Raw genomic sequence first — 14,382 nt, 5'->3', positions numbered from 1 at the left:
CGGCAAACTCACCTATTTCTGGGCCCCACTTTTCATAGTATTTTGCCTCCTCCTATTTTAAATACTATGGGTTCCTTTCCTCTTCTTTGACATAACAGGTAAGTATAGACAGGGCTCCAGTGACTACCTGAAATAATTTGTGTGTAAAGCAGTGCAATACCTTCAAAGTCACTGCTGTCAATGATTAGAAAGTTCTGGAAAGCTGCAGAACTGGTCCCAGCTTCCACTGTTGGTCAAAAATCTCTCCAATAGTTGACAAATGTGTTTATCTGCTATTGAGTGAGTCACAGCTCCTATCTGTTACCAAGTGATGACAACCCTTGGTCAGTGCTAGATGAGCGTAGTGGGATATCGAGTAATTCACAGTGCAGTGAACTGGCCACTCTAGCTGACACGTGAGGTATGTGTGTGAGATGCCTTACATTTCTATATTCAGGACCCCTTTTTCTAAACAAAACTGTCAGGGATATTAGGATCTGTCACTGTGGTAGCCTTTCTGCCCTGTTCAATATTAACAAATATCTGTGAGGTGCTGAGGACATTTGGTTCCTTGTAAAGCATTCATAAGAAGATTTAACACCAGTGAAAGAGGAGATCTTGGCAAAAAAAACCCAACCCAAAACCAATCCCCAAACCAGCTCACTTAGTTTCCCTTGTTTCCTTTCTCTTCTGTATGCTTTCACAGCTGGTCTTCTTTCCCTGTAAACTTAGAGGCAGCTTTAGACTTCACAGAGGGAAATTCAAATTTTCATCTCCTCTCTTTATATCTAACCTGCAGCTGTTGAATATGCCATAAACCACTGCCAGACAGGCACACACAACTGTGACATTCCTCAGCGTGCCCAGTGTGTGTACACCGGAGGGTCTGCCTACATCTGCACATGCCTCCCTGGCTTCTCCGGAGATGGGCGAGCCTGTGAGGGTGGGTAACACCATTTGTTGGGGGGTTTTATACTCCTTGTTGCACAGCTTGGCTGGTTATGGCAATGCCCTATAGTTACTTGGGGTTTAAAGTAGGAAATTTCACAGTTTTAAATCCTTTGGGTAGGCACTGCATTAAGCTTTTGTCCTTTCCTCCCCTTGCTTTTGAGTTCACTCTTCAGTATTCCAGCTAAAGAAAGTCCAAAATGAGTTAAATGCAGAAATTGCAGTATTGCAGTTAGCAAACTAGATATTCACCTGATGGAACTGTTTGCACTATATTGGTGTATATGAATGAGGTAGTGGCACATGATGCTCAAGCTATGTAAAAAAAATATTATATTCTGTTTCATGTCAATTGGAGTACAGTAGGGGAGCAGCTTCACCTAACTATGTGTTGGAAATATTGCTGGCTAAATCCCACTTATCTTGCTGTGGTAAGTCTTTTCCTTGAGAAACATGGGCATGTATTTCTAAAGTACTATGTGAGTTAATGCTAGCTATCCAGCAGAACAGCAGAGTGCACAGATTTGCTGAGAGACAGAACCTAAAATTCATGCATGCTTTTCTTTTCCCCTTCTTTGCATTTCTGTATAGACTTTCTTTCACAGAACTGTCTCTAACTCTAATCAGATATCCTAAACTAGGAGCCTGAAAATAACACGGCAGGTTTGCACTTCAGTTTGTGGCTCTGATTTGTCCATCAGGAGGAACAGTTACCTGAGATTGATTTTTTTCTTTTACAGATATAGATGAATGCCAACAGGGCCGCTGTCATCCAGATGCTTTCTGCTACAACACTCCTGGGTCCTTCAGCTGCCAGTGTAAGGCAGGTTATCGTGGGGATGGTTTCCGGTGTGTGTTAGCAGGTAAAATTTTACAGTTCTTGAAAGTTGGATGGGAAATATACTTCGGGAATTGGAGGATCTATGTTAATTTAGTTCCTCTCTGGAACAAATTGTGTATTGTCTTATTGGGGTCGTTATTCTTTCTCAAGTGTTTCACTTTTTTAACTTCACTAAGCTTGTGTCAAAATCTGTATCTTGACTATTATCACTTTTCCATGATATCCTGTTCAGTGTGCCATTTCATGCTGTGTTTGTTCTATGCTCAGCAGTTCTCAGTCCCAAGCTGATACTATCTTTGAAGTTGCCTTGCGTAAAGGTTTGATCACAGATTAATTTGATTTGCATACACAGTAGTCACTTATCATAAAATATCTGGAACTATTGGCACTGTAAATGAAAAGCAACAATTCTAGAAGAAAAGTGAAGGACGAGACCAAACTACTCTTGTCTGCAGTGGGATCTGGATGCCAACAGGCCATGTATAGCCAGCCAGAGTCCAAAAAGAATGGTACTTAGTTGTTTCTCTGTTTGCCCAGCTTGTTCTCTATTTAGCAGAAAGTTCTTCACCCTCCCACACCTTTGTTCTTGCGCTGTACTTTGGGCCTTGAAGTATAAAACTCCTGATCTTGAAGGTATGCTTAAAAAAAGAAAGGACAGACCACCAAAGCACAAAGTAGCATCATTCAGGTTGCTTTAATTAAAAAGCATGGCAAACCCATGGGACAGCACTCAGGTTTTGCAGAATGGTGAATGCTTTCATTACTGTTTTGCAGTATTTAATTCTGAAGCTCTAGCTTTTGCCACTTTGTCTTCAGTATTATATTCAACTAGCTTTTCATGCAGGAATGCCCAGGTGTATTTTCATTTTAATGCCAGATGAAGAACTACTTAGTGTTTCTGACCTGTGTCAAAATATTTAGCTATCTAACCAGCTGATAAAAGCAGGATTATTCCTCCTAGAGGAGAAACTTGATGTGAATAACTTGAAACAATATCAAACCTTAAAGCTTCCAGTTCTTCAGGTAGAATTGTAGAGGCAGAAATAGTGCTTTCATGGCTGGCACATCCCCTTTGTAGCTGAGACAGGTGGTTTGGTAGGCTGATACTTGAATTCAACTGATTCACTTTATTACCAGGACACAATTTTTTCTAAGTATACATGATAGCATACTTTGGTGGGGGTTTTTTTGTTTTGTTTTGTTGTTGTTAAGAACACAACCTCTTCACATGCAGTGGTTAGTGTGTCTACTAAACTGCTAAGCACAGTGTACTATTTTGTAGTAGCTTTATGTTATTTTTTGCCCTTATCCTGTATGCTTTTTTACTTTCTATACTCAATGCAATTATATCTTGAATGGGTTTTTTTTTTCATGTCACAGCTGTAATGGTATTAACAAAATATTTTGGAGAGTTTTGTTGTATCTACTGTTACAGTGGGTGGGGATCTGCCAGGTTTTGTTAGTGTTCATATATGCCTCTCTGATTTTCTTTTTTTTTTAATACTCTTCTGTACTACTAGTAGAAGACATGCTTTAGAATCACTTGTATAATTTGGCTTTGCTCATGAAAGGCACTGAGCAGTAAAAATCTGTGTAGATTAAAAAGTCTTACTTTTGCTGAATCCTGACTGAAGTTGAGGGTAGCTGTATTGCTCTGCTAGTCTGCAGCAATGGCAGTGTTTACAACAAACTAGGCTACTGCTCCCTTAGCGAGTTAATAGAACAATAGCTGTCCCTGGGATGTCATTTGTTGCTAAAGCTTTAGTGCTTCTTAAATGGATATATCCAACAGTTAATCATTGCCAGGAGATAGAATCAAAATACACTTTCTGAAGCCTGGCAAAAAGCATCTTAGTTTACTTTAGCACCCAATTTGTAAAGTAAGTTGCTTCAGAATGGAGACTCCAGATGAGGCTGTATTGTATTCAGCTGTAATTAGAGACCCTTTCTTCACCTTTTTGCCCACTAAGGTTTTGATCTAATTAGTCTCAGTCAAGTCATTGAAATCTTTCCTGGTTGTTAATAGCATGGAAAGTTTCATTCATCTAAATACTCAGTTCTTTTTGCAGTACCCTTTTCCAATCCATGTGTACAATTGCTTGCTTATTTGGTGTCTTTATTATTTTATGAAACCTACTGTTGAATCATACCACTGCTGAACAGCAACTCTTGAAACAGATAGACTAACCAGTAAAATGGATTTGAATCATGCACGAGAGAAGCCTGTAGAAGTGAGCCAGTAGGTTAATGAAAGAGTTAATGATGCTGGAATGTCCCACTGCTCACAGCTATTAAGAAAGTCTGTACTTCATTATTTCCTCACGCTTCATTTTTCCATTTCAAAAAACCAGATGTCTGAGTGCTTCTACTCCTGCAGACCCCAGACACTGTTTACTAAACAGAAACAAATCCAGATTCTTGGAACTAGGGGTCTGATTGTTAAGTGTCATTAGCTGGTCCTCTGTATACAATCCATTTCACATGAGAAATGCACTTACCAGGGCAATGCTGTAAGTGAAAGATTACAAAGGAAAAATGAAGGGACAAAAGCAAGTCTGTTGAATTTTTTCCTCCTCTCCTTTTTTTTTTTTTTTTGGGGGGGGCAAAGTCTGGGAACAGCAATTAAATATGTCCAATATAACTCATTGTGATATGTGGGGAATAAAGTAATCCACATAGGAAATTTAAAAGTACTCTCTGACTACATACTGATTCTGGACACGGTTTTAAATGACTTCTGGCTTCAGCTTGTGAATGAATGAAAACCTGTTTGAGTAGCTGTATCAGATCTTTAAAAATTTCTGGATTCTGTTGCAGAATTTAGTTGAATTTGGTTTAGGGTATCAGACTAAAATCCCCTGCAAAATGGCAGACGTCCCATATATCTCTGTTTCTCATCCTGTTTCCTTAGCCTCTCTCTTTTTTGGAAAAGTCCATAAATAATTTTCTGCAAAGTCCATAAATAATTTTCTGCAGTGCTGCTGAAAGAGCTTTCCTTCATGACTAAAAAAGATTTTGAGTACTTCTATAGGGCTTTAGGTTGTTGGGGTTTTTTTTTCTCCTCATTCTGTTTGTTTCTACACTTACCTGAGAAGTGTCTACGTGTTTGTTTTTCACCCAGCTCACTTTGCATATCCATGCTATTTCCATTTCATTTTTTTCAAGTTCCATGATATATTTCCGTGACTTTTAAATTCCAGATTGCTACTAGTAGTTTATGAAGCAGGTGGATGCACCATTCTACATATCTAATCTGACTTGTGTGTACTGTGGTCCATGGGACATAAATTCTTCATCAAGCTGTTAATCTCTGTTCCATGCTATAGTTTCTCTCTTAAGAGCTCTTTTCTGTGCACTGGTTCAGTTTTTCATTGTCTTTTTGAACTGTGGGTACCAGAGAATCATCTCCCAAATCCCACAGTGCTTCTCTATACCTGTGTGGTGTTCCCTGTGTATGTGCTGAATTCTTATTTATACCCCCCCACAATCCCTACAGCACTGAGCTGGGTGGTGACAGCTTATCTGCTTGCACTTATCTGCTGACAGCTCTTTTTGGTTGTGATTTCCAAGAGGAGCCTATCTTTAGAGGACGGACTACACACTGTGTTCTAAGAAGCGTAACTTTCTATTTGGCTGTGCGAATCTACTAGTTTATTTTCATAAGCTCAATTTACCTAGTGATGAGGTCCTGCTGTCATGTTTGTGGCCTGTTTGTCCTCCACAAATGATGGAATCCTGATGAGGGAATTAAATTTCTTGATAAGGAAATTTAAAACCAAGACTAAGGTAATATGGGAACTTACTAGAAATAGCACTACTTCATGACATCTGTCTGCTGTCTCAGGTGATTTGTCAGTTTTTAATTGTGTATCAAATTAAGGTAGCCCACACCATGGTGCTTTGTCTTGAAAATGATACTGTCCTGTGGGTGTAAGTAGAGTGCCATAGGGAAACACAAAGCTGTTGGATCAGTGTGTTACCTTCATCAGCCAAGCATCAACTGCATCGAAAGAGAGTGAGAATGGATTTTTACTTAATTTTTTAACAACCGCTTATCAGTAATGTTGAAACTTCGATACTGAAAAACATTGAAACTTGGTCCTGCTGCTCATAAAAGGCTGTTGCCACCGCTACTTTACTGCACCACTGAAGATTACCCAGGTCTTGCTCTTACTGTTTGTTTCATCTCTGGCAGTATGAACTAACCCTAGTGTGTATACCATTTTTCTTATCATTGACATGATCATTTGGCTTGGCTTTCCAATGTGGGTTTCAGGAGTGGTAAGAACCTCTGAAAATCAGGGCTAGTAACCCATGGATATGGAGTCTTGAAATAGGCATGACTTGGTTTCCATTTGTTATCATCAGGTATAGTAGTAGATCTAACAGCACCGTTACACCCGGTAGGTGTTATTTGCTCTTAGCTCTACCTGCTGTAGTTAATGAAAGTTTTTTCATGCCAATCAAGAGATCAGAGAACTGTCATAATGTTAATTGTTCTGTATCTTTAAAGTCTTGACTGGATGAAATATTACTGTATTTGTATTAAAGGAAGAGCAGTAAGAAACCTCATTTAGGCTACTGTACTGGAGGAAAGGAAGGTTACTAACTAAAAGGGTTGTATCTAGAGAGCTGGCTTACAAAGTAGCCTTGCCCTTGTACTACCTAAATATGTGCCAGTTCTTATTAGATGTTTTGCCTAACTTGTGCTGTTAGGTCACCAATGCAGGGAATGTGCTTTATTTATTGTGTCAGTCTCATCTTTCCATCTCTGTCATAGCTAGCCTCATTTCAGACAGTTAATCAATGGAATTTAAAACTTACAAAATTGGAACGTCTTCTCTTAAGCACACTGAGTAAAATGTATTGACTGTATAAGCAGACTATTTATCCCAACCAACTGTCATCTGTATCTAAGATTATTGTACCTTTATTGCTGCATAGCCTACAACACTGGACTGGGATTCAGCTTGCTTTAGGTGCCTCTAAACTGTAAGCATAGTAATTCTGCTCATGATTCAGAGACAAGGAAAGAAAAAAAATACAGGGTGGATTCCAAGTGCCTGGTTTGGACTGTTATAACTAGTTTAGGAACTTGTTTTGGTTTATAAATTTTAATATTGGCTAAATTCATGTTAGTTGAAAGGAGTTTAATGTTGAAAGACTGGTTAAAATCATGGAGTCACCACAGATAACTAAAACCAGTACTACTGTGTTCCTTTCCCGAATATTTCTTTAACATGGATTACTTATCACGCTTGATACTGTTAAAAAAGTTGTACCAAATATAAGGCACTTTCAGGAGCACAGAAGCAGTAAAACACATAAGTTATACCTAAAACTGAGTGGCAATAGGGTATTTGACATCTCTTTATGCAACTGAAAAATCAGTGTTGATGGGATTTTTTTTTTAGAAAGAGCAAACCATATTCTCTGCCTTCTAGAAGCTGAGTACTAATTTTGAAAATCATTTTGCTTGACTGGTCCCTTGACTTCAGTGGGGCTAATTGCACAAGCAGGCCATTTGTGAGCTTCATCTTGATCATTGTAAGATAGGTACTCTTCAAAAATTCCATCGGTATTCCTGTATAAAATCTGCAGATATAAATGCGAACATTGTCTTGAAGTTAGAATGTACACTGGAAATTGGTACATTTCCAGTTACCAATTATACTAATATATTTTATGTATTATAGCTGGCTCTTATCTGGATGTATACACACTCCTTTGTGTAATTCATATTTGCTAACTCATTTTTATAAAGTTGATTTAGTCTGTGGATTAAAAAAAATGTAAACTGTTGGGCATTCCCTAATTCTGAGAGTTTCAGATGAGAAGGGAAAACAACCAGCTTCTACATTTGTTTTTATGTCCCGCTGAGGAGGGGGTAATAATGTCTCTTAAAGATGACATGAATGCAATCAAGATTTTGTTCTGCAATGAACAAACGTAGGGTGGGTCAGTTTACCAACATTCTGTAGTCCCCCTGCTTTCTCTTGTGAGCAGTGCATATAATTAGAGCTTAAAAAAAATACCCAAAACCTGTCACAAAATTATCTGGTTACTAGAATCCACATTTCTCACCTGTATACTGCATAGTGCATTGAATACACGCAAACAAAATTTGATATAGAGGCTTTCCTCCAGTCTCTGGTTTTGTAGGTTGATTCAAGGCTCTCCACCACCCACATTAGAGCTGATGCCAAGTATTTCAGTTGTTTAGAGTGAGCTGTTCTCCAGACATTTATATTTCACTAATTGTGTCCAGGTGCATGAAACTTGTCCAAACCTTTTGCTTGCATAACTAGTTTAATACAAAAAAGAAGGATAGTTTTTTATTATTTGTGTGCTTTACACAACAAGAGTCTGTGGGTGTGTGGGATTATCTTTGCTCAGCTGGGCTGGGTCTAGTCTGAGCCACACATAGCTAATGCTGTCCACCAGGCAATGTAAAAACAAGGAAGGAATAAATGGAAGTGTAATATTAAAGCCTCTTCAGCAGGCAGTTTCTGGTGAGTATTTCTAACTGCCTGCAGAAATCATTGACAAGAAAAAAAAAACAATTAGAGCTCTTTCTCTCCCAATACACAGAACTCTTCAGGGGTCTCAAGTGTAAGGTAAAACAAAGCCAGATTTCTTTGTCAGAGAAGGAAAGATGTTATTTTTATTGTATCCTTTTAATTTCATTATGTTGTTTGGTATCTAGAAGTATATATTGATCCAGATGACATTCCCTATCACATAACAGATAATACCGTAAGATGTATATTTTAGTCCAGACTGTTTTGTAAAATTGAAACCAAAAGAACCTAATCCCTGAGTCTCCTGATAATCTGGGAAGTTAGTCTTTCCTCTGTAATCTCTACAATAATGCATACACATGTGGTGTAGCTGTTTTGCATATGTTTCTCTGCATACGCAGTAGTATTCCTTTTTTCTGTGTAGCCTTACTTATGCTCTTTACCAGGGACTGGGTAATCTGTCCCTGTAGTTCCTGCTTAAGTCTAAAAGTATCAAATGAGTGCTCAAACTTGATAACTGAACTCTAAAAAATCTAATATATATCAAAGCAATGAGGAGTTTCACTTCCTAGGTTCTGTAGAAGACTCAGCATCTGCCTCATGTTGTGGTTTTCTCTTGTGGCTCTGAAGGGAAACTTGACTTTTAGCATTACAAAAAATCCTTTATCCACTATACGGCCTGGCTGATTAGTTACGTTTTAAGGCCCATGGATAATCGTCAAGTGAGTACATGCAGGGTTCACAAGTCGGACAGAATGTTCTTGCTAATGTGCCTCAGGGAGAAAGACTGGGTTTTGCAGCTTCTGTTTATGACCCTGCAGTGTAGGAAGCTACAGGGGGGCTGTTTGTTCTGTTTTAAACTAGACAGTTAAAAATAAAATGACATAAGTTTAGGGCAAATGAGTCACATTTACATAGGGCAGACTTCCGGAAGGTGCATTGAAGGCATATGCCTTCAAGTTTTGTAACAATGCCATGTTCCTCCAGCAGTAAGAATACTTGCATCGTAAGTGGTCAGCGTACATTAACTGTTTATGGAATATAGTCATTAGTTAAAATGGAAATATTCACTGGTCTTTTTCTTTTTTTTCCTTGCTCACAGAAGTAGAAAAGACCAAATGCCAACTTGACCGAGAAGTAGCTCTTGCAAGTGGAGGCGCTTTCTTCCCGAGGGAGATGGGAGTTCGTCACTTCATTCCCCAGTGTGATGAGCATGGGAATTACCTACCCACCCAGTGCCATTCTAGCAGTGGATATTGTTGGTGTGTGGATAGGTATGGAAATGAGATTGATGGCACCAGAAGCGGCCCGGGAGTTCGACCACCATGTAAGTGGCTGAAGCACTTGTTCCTCGTAGGTGTCTCTTCACCCAGGTGCACTGTCCCCCATATGTGGGGCTTAGTCATGCCCCTGAGAAATACAGCACTGACTTGGAGCAGTGCAGATCTTTGCTGTCCCAGTGACAATATGGCTCATGCTGTAGCCATTCAGTAACTCCAGCATATGCTTTTCGTTCAGGCAGGGCATCTGAACAACTGTGGTGAGCCTCTGGATAAAAATCTGGTTTTCTAACTTCCTCCTGCCTTGAAACTGTGAGGGGTCCTGTAGTTTCTGCCCTCTAGGAGATGTGGCAAATCTGAATGTGTGGTAACTGACTTGCCTCAGGAAATTAAGAATGTTCCTTCCTACATCTTCCTCACTTCGGCTGTGAAATGCATCCTTCTGCGAAATAAGATAGGTCCTTCTAGACGGTTGAAGGAAAGAGCAATTGCAGAGCTGAACATGAAAAGATCTATTATGTCAATTGCTCCTTCTCTGTCAGCCAAGGGGAAAATTCAGAAGCTTTCTGCATCTAATTATAGCTATTAGTGTCTGCTTATAGGACTGTTTCCTTCTATGAAGTCTGACTGTAATTGTGTCTCTGCAAATAACAAAGTTTGTTACGCTGTGCAAGCTAATTTTATCCCTATCTCTTTCCTTCTCTATTAACAAGGTCTGAGCACAGCTGCTCCTCCTGTTGTTATTGGGCCCTCTGTTCGACCAGATACAGTACCTCTGCCGCCAGGAACACACTTGCTCTTTGCCCAAAGTGGTAAAATTGAACATGTTCCATTAGAGGGAAACAATATGAAGAAAAATGGTGCAAAAGCACTCCTGCATATTCCAGTAAGTAACCTACTATACTAAATCTATGTATTTTAAGAAGACGTGTGACAAAGATGAGTGTTTTATCTATATAACTTGATAATTTAAGTTCCAAATTCAATTTTTACTCTTGATTAAAATTTCAGTATCCCATCACTTTGTCACTGAAAATTCCCAACCTGACTAGTCAAAAGCCTAAAACTGAGCTATAGAAAAAATGCTTTGCCTTTAAAGAATAGCTCAGAAAACAAAAATCTAATATTTGTGATCTCGTATGCTTCCAACAGTTCATCTCATAAAGTCACTTCCATTTGCTTTCTGACTCTGATATCAAAGTTTAGGAGACTTACAAGACCGCTATGTGGAGAGGCCCTATTTTTCTCTCTCACTCCCTCAAGGTTTTTTCCTAAGTCTTGATCTCTTCCTGTTTTTCAGTCAGTTCTCTGCACTTCTTGGCTACAGATATATATAGATTATTATTGTTTCTTTTTGGCTTTCTTCTTCACGTGCAGGCCCAGTGGGTGGTAAATCTTTTTCCCACACTTGTTACTACTGTCCTAAGAATATTTTTTTCCTTGAGAATGAACCCCTGATTCTGAGAACCTATCTTTCCCATCACCTGTGACACAAGCCAACTCTTCTCGCTTCCAGTTTCATCACATTTATCTGTTCTGCACAAAGCCTGGGATTTCTGTTTTCATTCCAGTGGTACTGTATGTATAGCAGATAGCAAAACCAGGTAGAATACTGGCTGCTTTTTACAATGTTTGTGAATATTTAATAGACCAAATACTGACTAAATTACATAGATTCAGTTCAGTAAATAGTACCACAAACTGTGCTGTGATGTAAGGGTAAAATCAAGCTTTTGTCTCTTGTCTAAAGTACTGTTGCAGTAATGTAAAAATGAAGTAAAATAGTGTGCAAAATGGGAGGGTTAGGCTGATATAGAGACATGATTCTGAGACCCTATCAGATAGTCCCATTATTTACTGGATCTAGCTGAAGTATCTTCAGGAAAGGGCTTCCAAGAGATAAGGTGCAACTAACTCTTCCTTAGAACTTTCAATTAAAATGAAACTTTCGGTCTCTGCTAACAGTTTGTCTCTGTGTTGTCCCAGTGTTGTGTATTTGCAAAGTGACTGTGTTTAGCAGCATGGAGGTGTTTAGATTTTGTAACCTATGGCATTAATGTACACTGAGTAAGAGCATCTGGTTTAATGCATTTTTTTTGGACCATCTTTCTAAGAAGTTGCAAGTTACAAAAGCAGCAAAGTGACAGACCTGAGAATCCATATGAAATTATTTTTTTACCCTATTGCCTGGAGGAAGGAGTTTCAACTCTAAACTCAAACTCTAGTACTATCTTTTTCTGCCTGGAAAATTGCAGATGTATTCATATATGTTTGTTCCTTGTCCCTGAGCATATTCTTTCCAGCAGAATGATTTATGGAGTATTTAGGCTATTTTTTATTTTTATAACTAACTTTGCTAAAACTTTTTTGAGCCAAATGATGCCATGTATGTAGCGCTACTGAAATGCAGCCATAATGCATAGGTTGATGAATATCCAGAACACAAGTCGGATTTGATAAAAGTCCTTATTCCCTGTTGAACGGAAAGAATGAGAGAAAAAAGCACATGAGGAATAACACAGTAAAATAACGACATGACCTTTCTTTAAATTGATATGCAGTTGAAGTTGTAGAAGTCAGAGCAACTGTTCAGTGGTAATATCAACAATGCTTCTTTGAAATACAATAATTGTAAATGGTGTCTGCTAGTTAAAAGGGACTTGTAATTGAGAGTGCAATGACTGTCACCCAGTCTTTTTCTCTGCCTGTCCTCCCCATTTCCCACCTTTCCTCAAGGATTTTGTGGGGGGGGGTTTTCAGGCTTGAGGCTTAGATCCAGAAGCTAGTGCTGCTGGCAAATAATTGTTGTTTAGCATAAGCTGACGTAACTTGTTTGTTGACCAACAGGACAAAGTTGTTATTGGAGTTGCTTACGATTGCACAGACAAGATGGTTTATTGGACAGACATCAGTGGCCCTTCAATCAGCAGGGCTAGCCTGAATGGTGGGGAGCCAACAACCATCATCAAAACAGGTAACGGCACAAAATTCTTCCTCTTGCTACTCTCTAGGAATGGCATTAGAGACTCGAATTTAGTAATAGGTACTTCCCATTGCCTGAGATACAGCATTACATGTTGGCGTTATTTGGATAAACAATAGCCAAAAAGCCTGGATAACATGAACTGAAAAAAGATCTGCTCCCTGTGCAATAGCCCTTTGCTGCTATTCTACTGCTAAGATAGACAAGAAGTTAGTTCTCTTTACATAAACTAAGTTTAAGGCCAGAAGTGGGAGCAGCATGTCAGTGAGATGTTTCTGTCCTTATTTGCAGTCGCATGATACTCTATCTGTCAAGCCATTGAGTAACTTGTGAATATCACTGGGGGCATTTTAATAGAACGTTGAGGGATTTGAAAGCTGAATCAAGCCGCTCTGGTGGTTTTAAAGCATATCTCAAGGCACGAATAGGTGCAGGGTTCAGAGCTTCAGTCTGGGCTTTGGACAGTGTCTCAGCTCCTCACAGGAATGGTTAGAGGATTCCTGTACCCAATTACAATCTTAGGTGTTGCTTATATTCTTGCTGTGTTTTAGAAAGGAAAAAGAAACCCCAAAACTCCTCCTCCTTTGGATGCTTTGTCACTTCTAGGGAGGAATTTTGAGGTAGCTTGAGACCTTTACTGCTCTTTACTTGTAGTGAGATCCTTAGGGCTGCCACTATAGTGCAGGGCAGCACAGCTAGTACTCTCAGGGCAAGACATCCTGGATTTTTAAAGCAATTCAAGGCCTTGTTTTCCTGTGTTGAGGACTGGCTGTGCTGTGTTGTGCCCAGCCTGGCAGCGTTTGTGTAGCCTACTGCTTTTGTAGTCACGTCTTGTCAACCATGCTGGGAAGGTTCCATGTCCCTGGCCATGAAGAATGGAACACATAGGTAGGCTAAACTCATACTACTACTGTAGATAGACATTATTCTTGCTTACATGCAATGGCTACAAGATGTAGCTGTGTGAAGAAGGAAGGTTATCATTACAACCTAGGTCATGTACTGGAGTAGACCCATTGTTGTTCACTGTATTTATGATCTGAAAAAGGAATGATGGATTGTCAGTTTGCTGTTGAATGAATATTAAATGCAGTCAAAACTCAAGCTGAGTAAAGAGTTACATTTATATGTTCCATGGAACATCATCTGTGGGTGTCACTTATTTTTTTGTCTGGCAAGCAAGGCAGATGCTGGCTAGCTGAGATTTGGTTGTCGGTTTCTCTCCTGTTCTCTGCCTGTCAGCTGCCTGCACTGCTGAAAAAGGACTGGTGGGCAGAGGTTGAAGAGGAGAACCCCTGGCCTCTGTTCCTGGGCTTGGGAATCAGACAGTTGTAAAGGTGGTTAGAAACTGTTCCAGCTGTGACTTTCCTTGCCTCCCAGGCAGCTGTAAAATAAAAGTGAGTAAAGCCACCTTGCTCAGTTTTTGCCCTTGGTCAAGGATGTGGGAATTGGACTAAAGGGTATTGTGGGGTTAGTGCTTTTATGGTGTATGTCCCCTTCTTACACTCTTTGCCCTAAGGAAGTTGCCTGTGCTTTGGTCCTTTGCAGATCTTTTGTCACAAAAACTTAGGAAATTATTTTAGAAAAGATGATCAACCAGTTTTAAAACTCTACAACAAACTTGCTCTAGTTTTCTTTGGATGAGTTGAGTATCTCTACCTGGAGTTTGTACTTTAAAATAGCCAGTTTGCTGGGATTCTGTTCAGGCTCTTAGGGGCAGTGGAAAATGGGAGCAGCTTGGATCCTACCATTGTCCTGAGAATGGAGAGCTTAAGGCCATCCCTAACCATTCCAGCAATTATGGAGCTTCATATTTCTGTCCAGCTTGAG

The 14,382-nt window shown here is 39.5% G+C and overlaps 1 protein-coding gene across 2 annotated transcripts in view; it reads left to right on the top strand.

The window, feature by feature from the left end:
- NID1 (nidogen 1) overlaps positions 1–14,382 on the top strand; it is a 44,868-nt gene that overhangs the window by 20,918 nt on the left and 9,568 nt on the right. Inside the window, exons 11-15 of one of the 2 annotated variants that reach the window (XM_030500282.2) lie at positions 779–922; positions 1,668–1,790; positions 9,392–9,616; positions 10,283–10,455; positions 12,417–12,543. In XM_030500282.2, coding sequence (XP_030356142.1) covers positions 779–922; positions 1,668–1,790; positions 9,392–9,616; positions 10,283–10,455; positions 12,417–12,543 — 792 coding nt within the window. The remainder of the gene's footprint in view (positions 1–778; positions 923–1,667; positions 1,791–9,391; positions 9,617–10,282; positions 10,456–12,416; positions 12,544–14,382) is intronic. The other variant, XM_030500283.2, reaches the window with a different exon arrangement.

This window comes from Strigops habroptila, chromosome 10 (genome assembly GCF_004027225.2).
Source record: "Strigops habroptila isolate Jane chromosome 10, bStrHab1.2.pri, whole genome shotgun sequence".
NCBI classification, from domain to species: domain Eukaryota; kingdom Metazoa; phylum Chordata; class Aves; order Psittaciformes; family Psittacidae; genus Strigops; species Strigops habroptila.
The sequence above is the reverse complement of the archived record's forward strand: the minus strand, read 5'-3'. Positions and strand labels throughout refer to the sequence as shown.